This window comes from Aotus nancymaae, unplaced genomic scaffold, assembly GCF_030222135.1.
Source record: "Aotus nancymaae isolate 86718 unplaced genomic scaffold, 86718_ANA_hifiasm-v0.15.2.pri h1tg000020l, whole genome shotgun sequence".
NCBI classification, from domain to species: domain Eukaryota; kingdom Metazoa; phylum Chordata; class Mammalia; order Primates; family Aotidae; genus Aotus; species Aotus nancymaae.
In genome coordinates, this window is record NW_026988432.1 from 44,888,614 (window position 1) to 44,910,293 (window position 21,680).

Sequence of the window (21,680 nt, forward strand, 5' to 3'; positions counted from 1 at the left end):
AAACATCACCCTATAAAATGACAAAACAAAGGCATATGTTAAGACATATGGCTTTTTTTGTGGTTATTATAATCCATAAATAAAGTCATTACTGTTTGACTGAAAAAGGTTTTTACAAAACTTCACTTCCAAAATTAACATTTTTATTAAATCAAGTTAAAAAAAATGTTCAGTGTAGAAAAGTCAAGGGTTTTAACAAAACCAAAATATACCTTTTTTATACAATATATGTATATATTAGCAGCAAACTACTTCTGAGATTCTCTTTTATGTTCTTTTAGTAATTTTAAAGAAAGCATAAACAATTTATTATTAGTATGGAATGTCAGTGAATCTACTTTTCGTCCTTTATTCTGTAATTTGGGCCTTCTACAAAATACTTTATGATTCTCATTAATGAATACTAAGAACAAACCCAGTTTTGACTAAAAAGTAGTGAAACAGAATGGTTGGTAGAATCTTTCTCACTACATCATGGTCATACATTTTATTTGAGAATAACAAATGAGCACCATATAAACAGGTAATTGTGTGTGTGTAAACTCAATTTTTAAGGTGTAATAGCAGCCAACTAGATCACTTAGCAATGTGACTGTTACTTTTTAAAAATTTGGTGATATACAAAATTTTAACAAATCAGGTAAACACTTCAACCCCCTATTGCTTGTCCATTTAAAAAATCCTTAATAGAAATTCTATATATAACCTGACAAACTGCATACATACATATATGTGTGTGTATATATACACACACAAGTGTATGTATACATACATATACATCTTTAGCTCTGAATAAATTTCTAAACTGAGATGAAGCCAAATCTCTCATTTGTATCTTGTAGAATACAGTAATACAGTATCACCAACTGAAAGTTTCTAATAAAAGTTAATCAGAAATACTGGCTATTGAAAATTCTGAGGCTAACGAGCTATTACTCAGCTTAGGAAATTCCAAGATTACAAATCAGTCAAAGTAAGACTGAAATTACCAAATGCCCATGAAAGAAATAAATTTTTCTCTTCGTATTTCCTTCTAATAACAAAAACAAAATATCTTTACAAGCTTTCACTTTTTAAAGAATTAAAATTATTACAGAACTCTCACTAGTCTTCAAAAATAGTAAATGTTATATAAATACAATTTTCTTATAGTTGAATTTTTCAGCTAGAATCTGCATTTTAAAAATTTCCTTTGGATTATTCCATTTAGCACTTCAAGTTTCTACTCTGCAACTCTAATAACTGGCTCAGATTTGTTAGATTTATATCAATCACATTGTTCAAAATTTGCTACTGTATGTTATCTGTGTACAATAATAAAGTAAATGGGAGGAATGCACCAAATTTCAAAAGCAACATAATGAAAAATTCAAGAATATTTAGTATTACAAAAAGATAAAGTACAACAGGGATTCTCTTTCACCGTTACATTAGTGAAATATCTTTTTTTATGATTTTAAAGCTAATGTCATAACTCTCATTTTTTAACTTATCAAGAGGATGAAGTTATTAGAAGCCTTGTCTTTATTTTCAATCAAAACCTAAAACGACTGAATTACTTTTATTAATATACACATCAAGTTACTGAAATGGTGACTTCATGTAGTTTTCCCTTAAAGATGGCACTTGCAGGTACAAAGATGCAGAGATGTCTACAGGCTTCAGATGTTTACGTGAAAAGATTCTTCAACAGCAGTTTGATACTGGGTTTCTTCATCTAGCTGAAGATTCTAAAAACAGTAACATTACATGTCAACAGGAAAAACAAACATACTCAACTACTCAATATTTTGCCCATTACATTAGATATCTTGATACAAATTACACACACTTAGGACAGTTATGTACAACATACATAATGGTATCTTTTAAGATACAAGATTTGAATATCTGAAATTTAATAAAAAATTAAGTTCAGTTTATGTTCAGGAATAACAAACAATAGACAGGATCAGTAGAGAACAAAATCTGAGCTGTTATAATGCCTTCTAAGTGATTAATAAAAAATGTGGTTAATTGTAAAGCTGGGTAAGCGTTTGCCTGTAGTTACAGCTATTCAGGAAGCTAAGGCAGAAGACAGTTTGAGACTATGAGTTTGAGGCCAGCCTGGGCAACACAGGGAGACCCCCTGTCTCTTTAAAAAATAAAGATAAAAAATGAAAAATACAACTGAAGTTAATCATCACACACAATCATAAATGTGTCATCTCTAGAAAATAATGCCAAATATCTGACAGTAAACTGATTTTAAGAAAACATGCATTTATTGAATTATGAGTTGAATAATAAATTCTCTCTCTTTTTTTTTTTTTTTGAGATGGAGTTTGGCTCTCACCCAGGCTGGAGTGCAGTGGGGGCAATCTTGGCTCACCACAACCTCCACCTCCCGGTCTCAAGTGATTCTTGTGCCTCAGCCTCCTGAGTAGCTGGGATTACAGGCACCTACCACCACACCCAGCTGATTTTTGTATATTTAGTAGAGACGTGGTTTCGCCATGTTGGCCAGGCTGGTCTCAAACTCTTGACCTCAGATGATCCGCCTGCCTCGGCCTCCCAAAATGCTGGGATTATAGGCGTGAACCATTGCATCCAGCCAAGTAATAAATTGTTAACTATAACATGAAGTTATAAAACTTATCCTTATTTTTAAAAATTGTATTTGCTATCAATTTTATGCCCCATGAGTTTTGCTTTAAAGTCAAGGCCTCAATTTGACAATCTCAAATAATTTGATTACCTACTTTTCTATGGCAAGGAAAAACAATTTGACAATTAGATCAAAAGTGGTTCACAAATCTTTGTATTTCCAAATACATTTGTCTAGACATAGAAATCTTTCTCACAATGAGAATTTAATAATAATCTAGAATTACTTCATAAAATTGCTAAAACAATAAAGCATACCTAAATTTTACATATATTCTAATTATTTTGAAATAGGCTAAATAAGGCAAATTCTAAAAAATTTTAAAACCATTTAACAAGAATGACGTAATTCCAACAATGGAAGGCAGACAAAAATGTAGATTTTGTTCATATCACTGTGCTTACCTAAACTGGAAAACAAATAGCCATTCTTTAACAGGACTAATTTTAAATAGGGTTTTTGATTAAACTAAAGTTGAATAATATGCAATTTCAGAATTAATTCAGTTTTCACCTAATTAAAAAACTACATCACCCACATTTGGAAGTAGAAATTAATCTATTTTGCTTTATGAATTCATTTTCACATTATATAACTTCCCTTACATGCTTAAATATTGTCTCTTTGTAACCTGGCTTTGCCTGATAACTAAGCTCCCTCATTTTTATAAAGGATGTGTCTTACATTTTAGATGTGAGAAATCTAAGATTTCTAGCATAGATACAAGCAACTTACACTACATGAGAAATATATCCTCCATATGTTATACCAATTTCACTTTTCTTGTGGGTACAATTTTCTCTTAAATCTAGACAGTATATTCATGTAAATCATCATTTTGTTAATCTAGGTGCTTGCTGTTCCGTTATTAACTCTCTCTCTAATACAGAGAGAGATAAATAAACTCAATTTTTACCATTTCTACAAGCTAAAGTTCACCAATATTATTAAAAACCAAAGAACCTGGACTAAATCCATCAAGTAAGATAGAATAACTTGCCACAAAATTCAAAGTTAGATTTCAAAAAGTTACTTAACTTGAATATTTAAATGGTACTTTCCTAATCTTGAAGAATTCACTTACCACAAATTCTCCATAATCAAACTGATGTCTCTGATTTAGATGACTAACAAAATTTCTAGTTATCTGGCGAGGATCTCCCCAAGGAAGAGACACACAAATGGGACATGTCTATAAGAAACAGATTGTTTTAAACAAAAAATAAGAAAAACAAAATATTACACAATTGAGAGTATTAAAATAACACAGACATACATTACCAAAAACAACTACGTGAGAAGCATTTTTTTTTTTTTTAAGAAGGGGTTTCACCATGTTGGTCAGGCTGGTCTTGAACTCCCAACCTCAGGTGATCCACCCGCCTTGGCCTCCAAAGTGCTTGGATTACAGGCATGAGTCACCGCGCCTGGCCGAGAAGCATTTTTAAAAGTCAAGTTCCATTACTAGATAATTTCCCAATCAATTACTTTAGATAAATGACATTAACACAGTAAGAGAGATCTTAGACATTCTATTCTTTAAATCTCTCTCTCTTTTTTTTTTAATCCCCCCTGTGGTATTTCAGGATATTCCTTAAATCTCTTATTACACAAATGTTTCAACAGAAACACCACATCTAGCTTTTAATAATACTAACTGTAATGACAGTTATCACTAACTGGCTGCCTGCAACATACCCAATATATTATATCATTTGATCTGTACAATAATTATATAATTATTATGAGCTTTATTTAATTTGTAAGTAAAATAAAAATGAAGTAAACTGGAAAATTAAATTTAAAATCCTTAGTTTTTCTTTTTCTTTTTTTTAATTTATTTTTTTGAGACAGAGTTTCGCAGGCTGGAGTGCAGTGGCAGGATCTTGGCTCACTTCAACCTCCACCTCCCGGGTTCAAGCAATTCTCCTGCCTCAGCCTTCCGAGTAGCTGGTACTACAGGCACATGCCACCACGCCCAGCTAATTTTTGTATTTTTAGTAGAGGTGGGGTTTCACTATGTTGGCCAGGATGGTCTCGATCTCTTGACCTCGTGATCTGCCTGCCTTGGCCTCCCAAAGTGCTGGGATTACAGGCATGAGCCACTGCACCTGGCTTCATTTTTTAAAAATAGAGACAAAGTCTCGCTGCTGTCTAAGCTGGGTCTCAAACTCCCAGGCTCAAGCAATCCTCGCACCTTGGCATCCCAAAGTGCTGGGATTAAAGGCGTGTGCCACCACACCCGGCCATATCCTTAATTTTAATGAAGTATATCTTAAAAAGTGAATGTAAGGGCGGGCACGGTGGCTCACGCCTATAATCCCAGCACTTTGGGAGGCTGAGGAAGGCATATCACGAGGTCAAGAGATCGAGACCATCCTGGTCAACATGGTGAAACCCCGTCTCTACTAAAAATACAAAAATTAGCTGGGCATGGTGGCGCACGCCTGTAGTCCCAGCTACTCGGGAGGCTGAGGCAGGAGAACTGCTTGAAACCAGGAAGCAGAGGTTGCGGTGAGCCGAGATCTCGCCATTGCAATTGCACTCCAGCCTGGGCAATAAGAGCAAAACTCCGTCTCAAAAAAAAAAAAAAGGGAATGTCTAACATAACTAAAATGACACACACACACACAAAAAAAAACTTTAGTAATTGAACTCTAGCCAAAGTTTATGACATATCGAATATCATGCAGAAATGAGTAAGAATCTGGTAATCCAATATAAAAGTAAATAAAATCTTTTTATTTTATATCTTAAAAATTTTTTTTTTTTTTTTTATAAATAAGGACGGGGTTTCACCATGTTGGTCAGGCTGATCTTGAACTCCTGACCTCAGGTGATCTGACCGCCTTGGCCTCCAAAGTGCTTGGATTACAGGCGTGAGCCACCACGCCTGGCCAATAAAATCTTAAATGTGAGAGAGATTTCCTAGAGACTTCTTTGGCATTGTACTTGTTTATTAAGTATAACTGAACCCATTCTATGTGGTATGTGAGAGTTTAAGGTCATCCTAAATGGTTACTGAAGCATATTCTTTCTATTTTTTTTATTTTTAAATAGACAGGGTCTCACTATGTTGGCCAGGCTGGTCTCAAACTCCTGAGGACAAGTGATCCCCCAACCTCGGCCGCCCAAAGGGCTGGAATAATAGCTGTGAGCCACTGTGCCTGGTCCTGAAGCATATTCTTTCACAACTTTTCCTAGCGTATTCACTAAAATAGCTTAGAAATATTTACAGTTCCTATTGATAACATTTCCCTTCCTACTCTTCCTTCTGAAGACAATATTTACATATCAAAATGTTCAGCTGAAAGGGAAATCTCTCCCAGCTCAGTTTCTCCTGTTCCATTCATTTCAAATAACTTACCTGTGAATGAGTAAGAATCTGGTAATCCAATATAAAAGTAAATAAAATCTTTTTATTTTATATCTTAAAAAAATTTTTTTTTTTTTATAAATAAGGACGGGGTTTCACCATGTTGGTCAGGCTGATCTTGAACTCCTCACCTCAGGTGATCTGACCGCCTTGGCCTCCAAAGTGCTTGGATTACAGGTGTAATCTTCTGCATTCTGCTCTTTCTCCCTCATTATCAAAAAGCTCTCACCATTTTCTTTTTCTTTTTTTTTTTTTTTTTAAGACAGGGTTTCACCATGTTAGACAGGCTGGTCTCAAACTCCTGACCTCAAGTGATCCACCTGCCTCTGCCTCCCAAAATGCTGGGATTACAGGCGTGCACCACCACACCCGGCCTGCTCTCACCATTTTCTTACGTAACCTCAAAATGTTATGAAAAATAGGCATGTATCAAAAAACAAAGTCTGAGTCTTTTCTTTTCTGCTTTATGTATTCACATACTAGATTCTGCAAGAATACAATAAAAATACCTACTGACTTTATTCTTACTTATAGGTATTTTCACCTGCAGCAATCTACCTGACTAGATCCACTTGTCTGCCATCTACAGAGCAAGAAACTGAGGCCCCAACAGATAGGTTCTGCTACTGCTCAGGAATGAGTTCCCAGTTCATCTTTCATTACTTCACTCTTCTCCAGACTGTGCTATATTACTTCACACTATACATCTCCCTTTTTTTTTTTGAGACAGAGTTTCGCTCTTGTTACCCAGGCTGGAGTGCAATGGCTCGATCTTGGCTCACCGCAACCTCCGCCTCCTGGGTTCAAGCAATTCTCCTGCCTCAGCCTCCCGAGTAGCTGGGACTACAGGCGCGCACCACCGTGCCCAGCTAATTTTTCGTATTTTTAGTAGAGACGGGGTTTCACCATGTTGACCAGGATGGTCTCGATCTTTTGACCTTGTGATCCACCTGCCTCGGCCTCCCAAAGTGCTGGGATTACAGGCGTGAGCCACCGCACCCGGCCACATCTCCCTTTTTATAATGAGACTGTGCTATATTACCTCACAATATGCATCTCTCTTTTTATAATGAGATACTTAATTATATTTTAAATATCTCATTTTGCATCACATTTATAAATCCTTTGTTGACAAAAATCTACCTTACTGATAATGTCCCAACCACATATAAATCAACTACTTTCCCTTGTACACATGAAGTGAAATAAATGGAACAGCATGTTTTAATCTAAGCAGAAGACAGTCTTAAACAGATGTACTTACCACAGGAATTATCTGAAATAGGTGATTACTGTTACAGTGATCCAGTAAACGCTGCCTGGTAAAATTTGATTCTTGACACAGGGGACACTTAAAAGTGGGATGACCAGAAGAACTGAGAAACAATTTTAAGTGAAACATGCTTATTTCAAAATCATAACATAAAATAATGCTCTCCTATTTTTTGAGGAATCACTATAAATTTTTTTAAAGTTATAGTTATTAGACTATTCAAAGAGTCTCTCATTTTGAACATATGTTTTCAGCAAATGATGCATTACAGAGGTTCCCAATCTCATTTTACAGTACTCTTAGTGTCCTCAGTACTATTTTTTCATGGTGCCTCTAGGTCAAAACAAAAACAAAACCAAAAACCTAGCTGGCTCCATTTATTATGTAGTTAGGTACAAACTTAATTGTAGTCATTTGTGTGATGCCAACAGCTTTCATTATATGTCCCCTGAAAATTTTAAATATTCTGTGATGTTCTACATTTTGCAAACCTTATTATCTAGGAACTTAAAACTTCTGAAAGACTCCCATCAATATCATATCTCTAAAATATACCAGGCCCTAGGAATCCAACATCCAGAATTCAAAGGAAAAGCAAAAAACAAAAGCACTGATCATGAGAATGAAATACTCGAAAACATTCTGAGGATCATACAGATTTTTCTTTTCTTTTTGAGACGCAGTCTCGCTCTGTTGCCAGGCTTAAGTGCAGGGGTGCAATCTCGGCTCACTGCAACCTCCACCACCCCTGGGGTTCAAGCGATTCTCCTGCCCGAGCCTCCTGAGTAACTGGGATTACAGGCACGCGCCACCATGCCCACCTAATTTTTGTATTTTTAGTAGAGACAGGGTTCCACCATGTTGGCCAGGCTGGCCTCGAAACTGAGTTCTAATACTTCTGAATTTCAGGAAAGGACAGTTCAACAAGGACAACTTTACCTGAATCATGTATGGAAGAAACCTGACCACAGTGAAAGAGAATAGCTAAACTGTTTTAATCTAATGTTATTCTTAAAAGCAGTAACCGCATTTTCTATTTCTAAACTGCTAACTTCAAACACTATGCCTAGTGATTTAACTGACATTTTTTAAAAAGCTTAATTTACAGCCAGGAGCGATGGCTCATGCCTGTAATCCCAGCACTTTGGGAGGCCGAGGCGGGTAGACCGTCTGAGGTCAGGAATTTGAGACCAGCCTGGCTAACATGGTTAAACCCCATCTCCACTAAAAATACAAAAATTATCCGGGCATGGTGGCAGGCACCTGTAATCCCAGATACCCGGAAGGCTGAAGCAGGAAAATCACTTGAACCTAGGAGGCAGAGGTTGCAGTGAGCCGAGATCGCACCATAGCACTCCAGCCTGGGCAACAAAGCAACACTTCTCAAAAACAAGAAAAAAATAAGAAAAAAAAGAAAGTTTAATTTTAAAAGGTATTTGATAAAGTGATAAATATAATATTTTACTAAAGTGGCAGGATTTTTTAAAAACTTACCTTGTATTCTCTTGGTAAGTTTCTGTGTTATCAGATGTGGATGTTTCACTCCTATTACTTAAGCACAGGGGAAAAAAGTTAATACCTCGAAGTAACGAAAACACATTAAAGGTTAATTATCTTGAACCATCAATGAAGACTAGTCTGAATTTGTTTTAAAAGTCTGAACTTCGGTACTCCTTTTTCCTATGGGTCCTTGAAAAACAAAATCTGAACATCAAATAGTTCTGAACTATGAAATAATTATGACATTAATTACTTTTAAATAAATTCACTGTTTACTACATTCTTATTCACGTTCTTTAAAATTAACTTATGCACAGTTACAGAAGTATAGATAATTTTGCAGAATTACCTTAAGTCCCATTCCTCTATCTTTACATAGACTAGTAAGGTTGTAAATGTTAGGGTAGACTCAAGAATTTGTTAACTTTTTTATTTCAAACTAGGACATGGTTTAAGGTTATGACCTCCAAAGTGGAGTAATTTAAGAAAATACGTGACTATTCATTATGTTTATATCTTACTTCCAAAAAGGAAAGAAAGCAGGCTTCACTAACATTTAATATATAGAACAACTTGACATCTCCACTCTTACCCTGTATCAGAGTCATGTATCATATGGAGTATCAGAGGAACCCTAAGTATTCCATACAGGGTTGTAGCCACTTGTGTGCTACAGAATTTAATCAATGTGGTCAATTTTATTTATTTATTTATTTTGAGACAGAGTCTAACTCTGTAACCTAGGCTGGAGTGCAGTGGCGCAATCTTCGCTCGCTGCAACCTCCACCCTCCTGAATTCAGGCAATTTTTCTGTCTTACCCTCCCAAGTAGCTGGGATTACAGTCATAAGCCACCATGCCCAGCTAATTTTTGTATTTTTAGTAAAGATGGGGTTTCATCATGTTGGCCAGGCTGGTCTTGAACTCCTGAACTCAGGTGACTCGCCCACCTCAGCCTCCCAAAGTATTGGGATTACAGGCGTGAGCCACTGAGCCTGGCATCAATGTGGTCAATTTTTTAAAAGCAATGTTTTTCAATAGCAGAAATCTTCTTTTTTTTTTTTTTTTTTTTTTTGAGACAGAGTCTTCCGCCAGGCTGGAGTGCAGTAGTGGGATCTTGGCTCACTGCAACCTCTGCCTCCCAGGTTCAAGCAATTCTCCTGCCTCAGCCTCCCGAGTAGCTGGGACTACAGGCACACGCCACCACGCCCAGCTAATTTTTGTATTTTTAGTAGAGACAGGGTTTCCACATGTTGTCCAGAATGGTCTTGATCTCCTGACCTCGTAATCTGCCCGCCTTGGCCTCCCAAAGTGCTGGGATTACAGGCGTGAGCCATTGCGTCTGGCCTAATAGCAGAAATCTTAACACAGTAATAAAGATAGGTAGTGGCAAAAAAAAATTATACAACACAGGTTGGCTCTATATCTCAATGCCAGAGTTTAAAAAGCTAAACTTAAACTGGTTACTGATTTTTCCTTTATAAAAAGACAAGCAGTACTATATCATCTACCTAGCAGCTGGTCTTTCTTTTCTGTTTATTTCAAAATAAATGTATATACAACAATGTGTACACAGCGAAAAGGCACCATTCCAATGACACCCAGTTCTCTTCTGTGAAGATAACAATGTTATCTCTCCACATATAGCCCAAGCAAGCAAGCAAACTTGGCTGTTAAGATACATAACCCAAAGAGAAGACTATTAAACTACTATTTTCAACTTTTTGCAACTAAAAGCTTGCTCTTTAAAATAAAGTCAAATTGGCCGGGCACGGTGGCTCATGCCTGTAATCCCAGCACTTTGAGAGGCTGAGGCCAGTGGATCACGAGGTCAGGAGTTCAAGACCAGCCTGGCCAAGATGTTGAAACCCCGTCTCTACTACAAATACAAAAATTAGCTGGGTGCAGTGGCACGCGCCTGTAATCCCAGCTACTCAGGAGGCTGAGGCAAGAGAATCGCTTGAACCTGGGAGGTGGAGGTTGCAGTGAGCCGAGATCACGCCATTGCACTCCAGCCTGGGTGACAGAGTGAGACTCCGTCTCAAAAAATAATAATAATAAATAATAAAGTCAAATTATGGAGAGTGCATTTATTAAGGGAGTATGATATGATTGTTACCAAAAACAGCATGTGTCACCAATTAAAAAAATAACAACTCATATCTATACATTTAAACTTGGTAGTCGATTTTTCTATCCAGCTTAAAAAATCTTCCAAATTAATATAAACACTGGGTTTTGAAAATAAAATAAACACTGGGTTTTGGATGTGCCCTTTAAAAATACTGTAACAACTTCTGATTGGTTTAAGAACTATAATATTATCAGGGAAGATGAAAATTTCAGCAACAGTCCTTTTTAAATTTAGAAAATAGGATTGAGTTTTTGTTTTGTTTTGAGACTAAATTTCCCTCTTGTTGACCAAGTTAGAATGCAATGGCTCAATCTTGGCTCACTGCAACCTCTTCCTCCCAGGTTCAAGTGATTCTCCTGCCTGAGCCTCCCGAGTAGCTGGGATTACAGGCATGTGCCACCACACCCGGCTAGTTTTGTATTTTTAGTAGAGAAGGGTTTCATATCAGTCAGGCTGGTCTCAAACTCCCAACCTCAGTTGATCTGCCCACCTCAGCCTCCCAAAGTACTGATATTACAGGCATGAGCCACGCCCAACAAGGATTGAAGTTTGTTTTTCTTTTTTTAATTATACTTTAAGTTCTGTGGTACATGGGCAGAATGTCCAGGTTTGTTACATAGGTATACGTGTGCTATGATGATTTGCTGCACCTATCAACCCATCATTTACATTAGGTACTTCTCCTAATGCTATCCCTCCCCTCGCCCCCCACCTCTGACAGACCCCAGTGTGTGATGTTCCTCTCCTGTGTCCATGTGTTCTCATTGTTCAACTCCCACTTATGAGTGAGAACGTGGTGTATGCTTTTCTGTTCTTGTGTTAGTTTGCTGAGAATGATGGTTTCCAGCTTCATCCATGTCCCTGCAAAGGAAGTGAACTCATCCATTTTTATGGCTACATAGTATTCCATGGTGTATATGTGCCACATTTTCTTTATCCAGTCTATCACTGATGGGCATTTGGGTTGGTTCCAAGTCTTTGTTATTGTGAACAGTGCTGCAATAAACATACATGTGTATGAGTCTTTACAGTAGAATGATTTACGATCCTTTGGGTATATACCCACTAATGAGATTGCTGGGTCAAATGGTATTTCTGGTTCTAGATCCTTGAGGAATGACCACACTGTCTTCCACAATGGTTGAACTAATTTACACTCCCACCAACAATATAAAAGTGTTCCTCTTTCTCCACATCCTCTCCAGCATGTTGTTTCCTGATATTTTAATGATCGCCATTCTATCTGGCATGAGATGGTACCTCACTGTGGTTTTGATTTGCACTTCTCTAATGACCAGTGATGATGAGATTTTTTTCACGTTTTTTGGCGATACTAATGTCTTCTTCTGAAAAGTGTCTGTTCATATCGTTCGCCCGTGAAAATTTTTATCTTATGGCATACATCTTCCATTTGGATCTACATTTCTTTTTTCTTTTTTGAGACAGTCTTACTCTGTTGCCTAGGCTGGAGTGCAGTGGCACTATCTTGGCTCATTGCAAACTCCATCTCCCAGGTTCAACTAATTCTCATGCCTCAGCTTCCCAATTAGCTGGGACTACAGGCACATGCCACCATGCCTGGCTAATTTTTGTATTTTTAGTAAAGATGGTGTTTCACCATGTTGGCTGGGTTAGTCTCAAACTCCTGACTTCGAGTGAACTGCCCACCTCGGCCTCCCACATTGCTGGAATTACAGGGGTTGAGCCACTGCACCTGGCCTGGATCTGCTTTTTTTTTTTTATTTTTAGTAGAGACAGGGTCTCACCATGTTAGCCAGGATGGTCTTGATCTCCTGACCTCGTGATCCGCCTGCCTCAGCATCCCAAAGTGCTGAGATTACAGGTGTGAGCCACCACACCCAGTCTTTTTTTTTTTTTAAAGTCTTAAATTTATTTTGTTTGTTTGTTCTGTTTTGTTTTTAGACAGGGTCTCACTCTGTCATCCTGGAGTGCAATGGTGTGAACATGGCTCACTGTAGTCTCGAGCTCTTGGGCACAAGCATTCCTTCTGCCTTAGCCTTCCATGTAACTAGCACCACAGGAACATGCTACCACATCCATCTAATTTTTTTTTTTTTTTTTGGTAGGGATGGGAGTGACAATTTGTTGCCCAGGCTGATCTCAAACTCCTGTGCTCAAGCAATTCTCCCACCTTGGCTTCCCAAAGTGCTGGGTTATAGGCGTGAGCTACCATGCTTGGCCAGAAATGTTCATTTTTATTTATTTACTTATTTATTTTTAGGCAGAGTTTTGCTCTTGTCACCCAGGCTGGCTTGCAATGGCATCATCTCGGTTTACTGCAACCTCTGCCTCCTGGGTTCAAGTGATTCTCCTGCCTTAGCCTCCCGAGTAGCTGGGATTACAAGTGCCCATCACCATGCACTGCTAATTTTTGTATTTTTAGTAGAGACAGCATTTCGTCATGTTGGTTAGGCCGGTCTCAAACTCCTGACCTCAGGTGATCCACCTGCCTTGGCCTCCCAAAGTGCTGGGATTATAGGCGTGAGCCACCACACCCAGCCTATTTTTATTTTTATATTTTTGAGATGGAGTCTCACTCTGTCGCACAGGTTGGAGTGCAGTGGCCAGATCTTGACTCACTGCAACCTCTGCCTCATGGGTTCAAGCAATTCTCCTGCCTCAGCCTCCTGAGTAGCTGAGAATACAGGCATGTGCCACCACACCTGGCTAATTTTTGTATTTTTAGTAAAGATGGGGTTTTTGCCATGTTGGCCTGGCTGGTCTTGAACTCCTGACCTCAGGTGGTCCCCCCACCTCGGCCTCCCAAAACTGGGATTACAGGTGTGAACACTGCGCCTGACCATAACAAAACATTATTGTCCAGAATACGTGAAAAATGCCTACAAATAAGAAAAAGAACATTTTAATACTATGCCAGATTCCTTCATAGTTATTTAGCCACTTAAAACGTTGAACAATCTGGAGAAAAAATTATTAGGAACAATAAAAGACTGCTGGTGGCTGGGCGCAGTAGCTCACGCCTGTAATCCCAGCACTTTGGGAAACCGAGGTGGGAGAATCAACCTGAGGTCAGGAGTTCGAGACAAGGCTGACGAACACGGAGAAACCTCATCTCTACTAAAAATACAAAATTAGCCGAGTATGGTGGTGCTTGCCTGTAATCCCAGCTACTCAAGAGGCTGAGGCAGGAAAATCACTTGAACCCAGGAGGTGGAGGTTGTAGTGAGCTGAGATCGCGCCACTGTACTCTAGCCTGGGCAACAAGAACGAAACTCCATCTTAAAAAAAAAAAAAATACTGCTGGCAATTTTCTTTTTTTCATTTTTGTGAAGAGCTGTATTTGAAATAAAATGTATCAGCCTACTGATATCCAGTTATTAATAATTACGAAGAGTCAAGATTAGTAGGAACAGCCTGCAAACAGACCAAATGATTTCCAAGGAAGATAAATGGAAATGTCTATATCTTAATGATTACATTCATCTTCCCTCCTCCTCCCTACTTCCTGTGGCTAAAGAAAACAAAAAGATGCAATCTTATGTTAGAAGCAGAATTTTGTTATGAAATAGAAATAGCCTTAATAAAATTTAGCACTGCTATTTAAGTATTATGAGAAACTACCCCACACCAATGCAATAATTTTGCTAAAACATCCTCTAATATTTAGTCATTTATATTAAACAGTACTTCTCAGAATGATATGAATGAAAGCGCCAGATTACCTTAGATGGCTCAACTGCAAGTTATAGCTTATAGTTAGATATACGGAAAAAATAACAGTGTCTGTTTTACCAATCCCTGTATATTCAATAACATGTAGAGTATATCTAGCACTTCAGAAGGTATAATAAATGTATACTGGCCGGGCGCGGTGGCTCAAGCCTGTAATCCCAGCACTTTGGGAGGCCGAGGCGGGTGGATCATGAGGTCAAGAGATCGAGACCATCCTGGTCAACATGGTGAAACCCCGTCTCTACTAATACAAAAAAAAAATTAGCTGGGCATGGTGGTGCATGCCTGTAATCCCAGCTACTCAGGAGGCTGAGGCAGGAGAATTGCCTGAACCCAGGAGGCGGAGGTTGCGGTGAGCCAAGATCGCGCCATTGCACTCCAGCCTGGGTAACAAGAGCGAAACTCCGCCTCAAAAAAAAAAACAAAAAAACAAAAAAAAAAACAACAACAAAAAAAAAAAAACAAAAAAAAAAATAAAATAAATGTATACTGAATTAGTGAAATGATCTATGGATTTATTTTGCAACTTATTTATTTATTTTTACTACTCAGGTACATACAAATGCCACTTTATGAATTTCCTTAGCCATGCTCTATTCAGCTCTCTTCTCCAGGTTCTGGTTATCTATTCCGTGTGGCTTCCTATACCCTACTTATATAGTGTACCTAATACACTACTCTTTGAAAATAGTCGCTTTACTCAATTCTCCTCAAATTGCATAATTAGAGCCCACTATCTGTTTCCTGCTCAGACCTTGAGCATACTATGGATATCTTATTTTACCTACAATTTAAAAAAAAAAAATACAGCACTTCGGGAAGCCAAGGCAGACGGATCACGAGGTCAAGAGATGAGACCATCCTAACCAACATGGTGAAACTCTATTTCTACTAAAAAATACAAAAATTAGCTGGGTGTGATAGTGTATGCCTGTAGTCCCAGCTACTTGGGAGGCTGAGGCAGGAGAATTGCTTGAACCCAGGAGGCGGAGATTGCAGTGAGCCGAGACTGCACCACTGCACTCCAGCCTGGCGCCTGGCAACAGAACAAGACTGTCTCAAAAAAAAAAACCAACAACATTTCTGGCTGGATGTGGTGGCTTACACTTGTAACCCCAACAATTTGGGAGGCTGAAGGCAGGCGGATCACCAGAGGTCAGGAGTTCAAGACCAGCCTGGCCAACATGGTGAAACCCCATCTCTACAAAAAATACAAAAATTAGCCGGGCATGATGGTGGGCACCTATAATCCCAGCTACTAGGGAGGCTGAGGCAGGAGAATCACTTCAACTCGGGAGGCGGAGTTGCAGTGAGCCGAGATTGTGGCACTGCACTCCAACCTGTGCGACAGAGTGAGACTCCATCTCAAAAATATAAAATAAAAATAAAAATAGGCTGGGTGTGGTGGCTCACGCCTATAATCCCAGCACTTTGGGAGGCCAAGGCAGGTGGATCACCTGAGGTCAGGAGTTTGAGACCAGCCTAACCAACATGGCGAAACCCCGTCTCTACTAAAAATACAAAAATTAGCAGTGCATGGTGGTGGGCACTTGTAATCCCAGCTACTCGGGAGGCTAAGGCAGGAGAATCACTTGAACCCAGGAGGCAGAGGTTGCAGTAAACCGAGATGATGCCATTGCAAGCCAGCCTGGGTGACAAGAGCAAAACTCTGCCTAAAAATAAATAAGTAAATAAATAAAAATGAACATTTCTGGCCAAGCATGGTAGCTCACGCCTATAACCCAGCACTTTGGGAAGCCAAGGTGGGAGAATTGCTTGAGCACAGGAGTTTAAGATCAGCCTGGGCAACAAATTGTCACTCCCATCTCTACCAAAAAAAAAAGAAAAACTAGATGGATGTGGTAGCATGTTCCTGTGGTGCTAGTTACATGGAAGGCTAAGGCAGAAGGAATGTTTGTGCCCAAGAGCTCGAGACTACAGTGAGCCATGTTCACACCATTGCACTCCAAGATGACAGAGTGAGACCCTGTCTAAAAACAAAACAGAACAAACAAACAAAATAACTTTAAGACTTTATTTTTGTGGCAGTGCCACAAAAAAAAAAAAGACTGGGTGTGGTGGCTCACACCTGTAATCCCAGCACTTTAGGAGGCTAAGGCAGGCGGATCACGAGGTCAGGAGATCAAGACCATCCTGGCTAACATGGTGAGACCCTGTCTCTACTAAAAATACAAAAAAATTAGCCGGGGTGTGGTAGTGGGCGCATGTAGTCCCAGCTACTCGGGAGGCTGAGGCAGGAGAATCACTTGAACCCAGGAGGCGGAGGTTGCAGTGAGTCAAAATTGCACCACTGCACTCTAGCCTGGGCTACAGAGTGAGACTCTGTCCCAAAAAAGAAAAAAATCTTTTCCTTCCTTTGCCAATTTTCTTACTGATTAAACATCCATAAACAAACTCAATTCCTCCACTACAATCAGAACTCTGCATAGGATATAGAAATAAATAAGACTAAAAAGCTCATTCTAGGTAAGGAGATAGGCTGAAATAAATAAATAAATACAGTAAAGTTTAGAGGTCTAATTGCATGAAGAACAGTTCTACCAGGAAAAAACTCTAGAGGCCAAGAAGGATTTTACTGAGTAGCTAACACTTGGTCTAAGTCTTTAAGAAGAAAAAAGTCAACCAGCTGGCAAAGTGCAGGTTGTGATATTACTGGTAAAAGTGTGGAGGTGAGGGAGTGATAGTGATGATGAGGAAGAAAAACTAACATTCACCAAGCAAAATACTAGTCAAGTTTCTTTACCTGTATTAACTCATTTATTAACTTCAAGCCAGTGAAGTCCTAATATCATCATCGCCTCTCATACCTTTCCTTAAACAGATTAAGACAACTGAGGCAGTTTCTTGCCAATGTAATACAATTAGTAAGTGATAGCTGAAATTTAAACCCAACACTCCGGCTCCAAGCCTTCGTTTTTAACCACAGTCATATTGTTTTTCAAGAATGGCAAAGATAACGGAAGAAAAAATTCAATACGGCTAAGGCACGTGATGCAATGATGCAAGAAAAAGGCTATAAAAAGAGAGGAAAGGGCCAGATCAAAAAGGGCTTTGGAATAAGGAATTTTGTCTTTTATACTTCATTAATATTACTTTGGCCACAGAATGTAAAACAGATTAGAGAGTAACTACCAACTAGACTATTATAATAGTTTGAGTGAGAGATGAGGGCCTGAGCTAGGGAAGTGACAGATGAGGAATATTGCTATTAGGAATCAAGTGTCTATGAGCAAGTGGATCTAAGCAGTAAGAGGGAGGAAGGCCTGTCTCCTGACAAGAAAATTTGGTCATTAAAAGCAGTGATTACAGTCATGTATACTAAGAACTTCACTAAAACCTGGAGATATCCTCAACAAGACAAATGCCATCCTCTCAATTAAGAACAATCTATTGGGTAAAAAAGCAGATAGGAAATTACAATAAAGTAGAAGTACAACAATAAAGAAAACATAGAAATCAAGAAACCCAGAAGGACTAAAAATAAACTACAAGAGCAACAAATTTCAACCAAATTTCCTTGACACTAACAAGTCATGTAAAATGAGAACCTGAAAAGTTTTTAGAGATTAGGCAATCAGAAAATTACTACAGATCTTTATCAGAAAATCACTAAAGACCTTTACCAGAAATTTCCACTGAGCAGGGAAGATACCTAATGTTGTATGTTAAACATGAAGTGCTTAAGGGCAGTTAAGTTACTAAAAATTAGCAACATATAAAATAAAAAGCTACTAAAATAAAATCTCAGAGACTGCTTAACATACTATATATACTGTCTTTCCTTCCACTTTCTACAATAGTGGCAATATTGTCTTTCCTTACACAGTTATGTGTATCCCTACTATTGAAGTTTTCAAAATTAACAATGCATTGTTTAGGGATGTATGCATGGGTGATGATACATAAAGAAAAGCAAAGGAATGGGCCAGGCACGGTGGCTCACGCCTATAATCCCAGCACTTTGGGAGGCCAAGGCGGGTGGATCACAAGGTCAAGAGATCAAGACCATACTGGTCAACATGGTGAAACTCTGTCTCTACTAAAAATACAAAAAAAAATAGCTGGGAGTGGTGGTACACGCCTGTAGTCCCAGCTACTTGGGAAGCTGAGGCAGGAGAATTGCTTGAACCCAGGAGGTGGAGGTTGCAGTAAGCTGAGATCGCGCCATTGCACTTCAGCCTGGGTAACAAGAGTGAAACTCCGTCTCAAAAAAAAAAAAAAAAGAAAAGGAATGAATAATCCAAATAAGAGGATAGTGATTGCATCTACGAGTATAGGGTTCAAATGGACAAGAGATCACATAGAGATTCTAAAATTCTGAAAAATGTTCTATTTCTTGACCTGGAACTGGATGTTTATCATTATTTTTTTAAACCTCAAGTGCATTTTGGCCATTTGTCTGTGTAAAATACATTTCATAAAAATGTTTAATGTACATAAATCTAAGAGAAGATACAAATCAATCCAAATCTAGTTGTTTAACAGAATTGAGACTCAAATAGAACTGCATTGCACCTAGTTTCACTCTTACATGACATTTTAGAATAAAAATTTCTTTTTTTTTTTTTTTTGAGACGGAGTTTCGCTCTTGTCACCCAGGCTGGAGTGCAATGGCGCGATCTCAGCTCACCGCAACCTCCACCTCCTGGGTTCAGGCAATTCTCCTGCCTCAGCCTCCTGAGTAGCTGGGATTTACAGGTACGCGCCACCATGCCCAGCTAATTTTTTGTATTTTTAGTAGAGACGGGGTTTCACCATGTTGACCAGGATGGTCTCGATCTCTTGACCTCGTGATCCACCCGCCTCGGCCTCCCAAAGTGCTGTGATTACAGGCGTGAGCCACCACGCCCGGCCTAGAATAAAAATTTCAAACTCTAAGTCTATCCCTTAGATAGCAAAGAAAAAATAGGTTGTAGTTTGCAAATACATTACTAAAAAGAATTTTCTATAGCTTTCAAATCATTTCAGTTGCAAAATCAGTAAGAGAATAATCTCCAACTTATTTTTTATTCGAAAAAATAAAGATTCTTAGAATGATTTTAAATAACATAAGCTTAAGTTCATGAAGTTCTGCCCGGAAACTGAAAAAAAAAAAAAGTTCATGAAGTTCATCTCCCAGATGAGATCTTATATGTGCCAAATAGATTTTGAAGGCAAATGCTATAGTTCTGATATTTGGCAATTCACTTTAAAAACACATGCACACATACACACACATCCCCCAAAATACTTTTATCATAAAGTTCCCACATCAATTTCCATTTCAATTATGAAAATTCTATATTTAGGAATAAGTAAGTATTGCTTACCTGTTCCCTACTGAATCTTGAGAGATCTGAAAGTTTGGAATGATAGAAGAAACACCATATTCATCCTGATACTTCTTACAAGATTTGTAATGATGTCTCATGCGATAGAATTTAATCTGTAAATTATTGATTAAAATGTGACTTTTAATTTAAAATAGAACTTGTAAGATTTGAGATACTGTCAAAAAGAAGAAAAAAATTAAAATAACTAAATATTCCATTTAAACAAGAGTTTTATTTTTTTAAAGTAAATGATTTCATCCTTAAGCAGGAGTTAAAAATAGGTAATGCATTTCTGTTCATTAAATGTAGAGATGGAGAAGAGTCCATCTGTCCATAAACTCACTACAAAAAATAGCAAATAACTTTACACTTGAAAAGACATTACTAGTACTAGACAAAAAAACTTAAAGTACTAAGACGATGCCAGATGCTATCGGGCATGTCTCATTATTTAACTTCTGCAGTCTAGCAGAGTTAAAAGCACTTTAAAAAAAGTAAGTTCCTGGCCGGGCATGGTGGCTCACATTTGTAATCCCAGCCCTTTGGGAGGCTAAGGCGGGTAGATTACTTGTGTTCAGGGGTTTGAGATCAGCCTGAGCAACATGACAAAACTGACAAAACTCTGTTCATACCAAAAATACAAAAATTAGCGAGGTGTAGTGTGCACCTGTAGTCTCAGCTACCTGAGGAGCTGAGGCAGGAGGATCCCTTAAAATCTGGGAAGTCAAGACTGCAGTGAGCCGAGATTGTGCTACTGTACTCCAGCCTAGGTGACAAAGTGAAACTCTGTCTCAAAAAAAAAAAGAAAGAAAGAAAGAAAATTAAGTTCCCAGGTTAATACTTGTAACATTTTTCAGTTTCTCACTGAGAGGAATAGCCAAAATCCCTCAAGTGTGTTTTCTAGCTTCACTTCATTGCCCTGTCAGTTAAACACTTTTTTCAAAAAGATGGAAAAGCAGATCTGACTTGTGTGAATGCATGAAATAGCAACTGGTTTTGCTCACTGACTTCATTAGCTGTTAGAAAAAATGTTGGTGATAAATCTATACACATGGATATACTCAAAGCAAAACCACCCCTCACTATTTTATTCCTTCTCCAAATGATAGAATAACATCCAGATTAGAGAATTAATGCTGGTTATTTGTTAACATCTAATTTTCCTACATGTTCCTTAAAATTAACCAAATATTTTGTGATTTTTTTTTTTTGAGACAGAGTTTTGCTCTTGTTGCCCAGTCTGAAGTGTAATGACGAGATCTTGGCTCACTGCAACCTCTGCCTCCCAGTTGAAGCAGTTCTGTCTCAGCCTCTCAAGTGGCTAGGATTAAAGGCATGTGCCACCACACTTGGCTAATTTTTGTATTTTTTGTAGAGATGAGGTTTCACCACGTTGGTCAGACTGGTTTCGAACTCCTGACCTCAGGGAATCCACCCACCTTGGCCTCCCAAAGTGCTGGGATTATAGGCGTGAGCCACCATGCCCACCTCTTGTGATTTCTTTAATAGATAAATACATAAGTAAAGTAAACAGCTAGAAAGTTCCTTAACTACATAAATACATGTGACCAAACTAGTAACATTTCTATGTGCAAAGCTGCAATAATGATGCTACCATGAGAAAAACTTAAGGGTTGAATTTGTACCAGAATGGGGTTTAAATGAGCTAAATGCCAGCTTGCTCATTTAGTTAATTTAGTAAGT

General features: G+C 38.3%; 1 protein-coding gene across 3 annotated transcripts in view; it reads right to left on the bottom strand.

The window, feature by feature from the left end:
- Nucleotides 1-839: 839 nt before the first annotated feature.
- Nucleotides 840-21,680, bottom strand: part of RNF138 (ring finger protein 138) — a 39,709-nt gene continuing 18,868 nt past the window's right edge. For 2 of the 3 annotated variants that reach the window (XM_064379308.1, XM_064379310.1), the window contains exons 3-7: nt 19,974-20,089; nt 8,791-8,847; nt 7,288-7,399; nt 3,732-3,839; nt 840-1,730 (exon numbers count right to left, since the gene is read on the bottom strand). In XM_064379308.1, coding sequence (XP_064235378.1) covers nt 1,662-1,730; nt 3,732-3,839; nt 7,288-7,399; nt 8,791-8,847; nt 19,974-20,089 — 462 coding nt within the window. In that variant the 3' untranslated portion in view covers nt 840-1,661. The remainder of the gene's footprint in view (nt 1,731-3,731; nt 3,840-7,287; nt 7,400-8,790; nt 8,848-19,973; nt 20,090-21,680) is intronic. The other variant, XM_064379309.1, reaches the window with a different exon arrangement.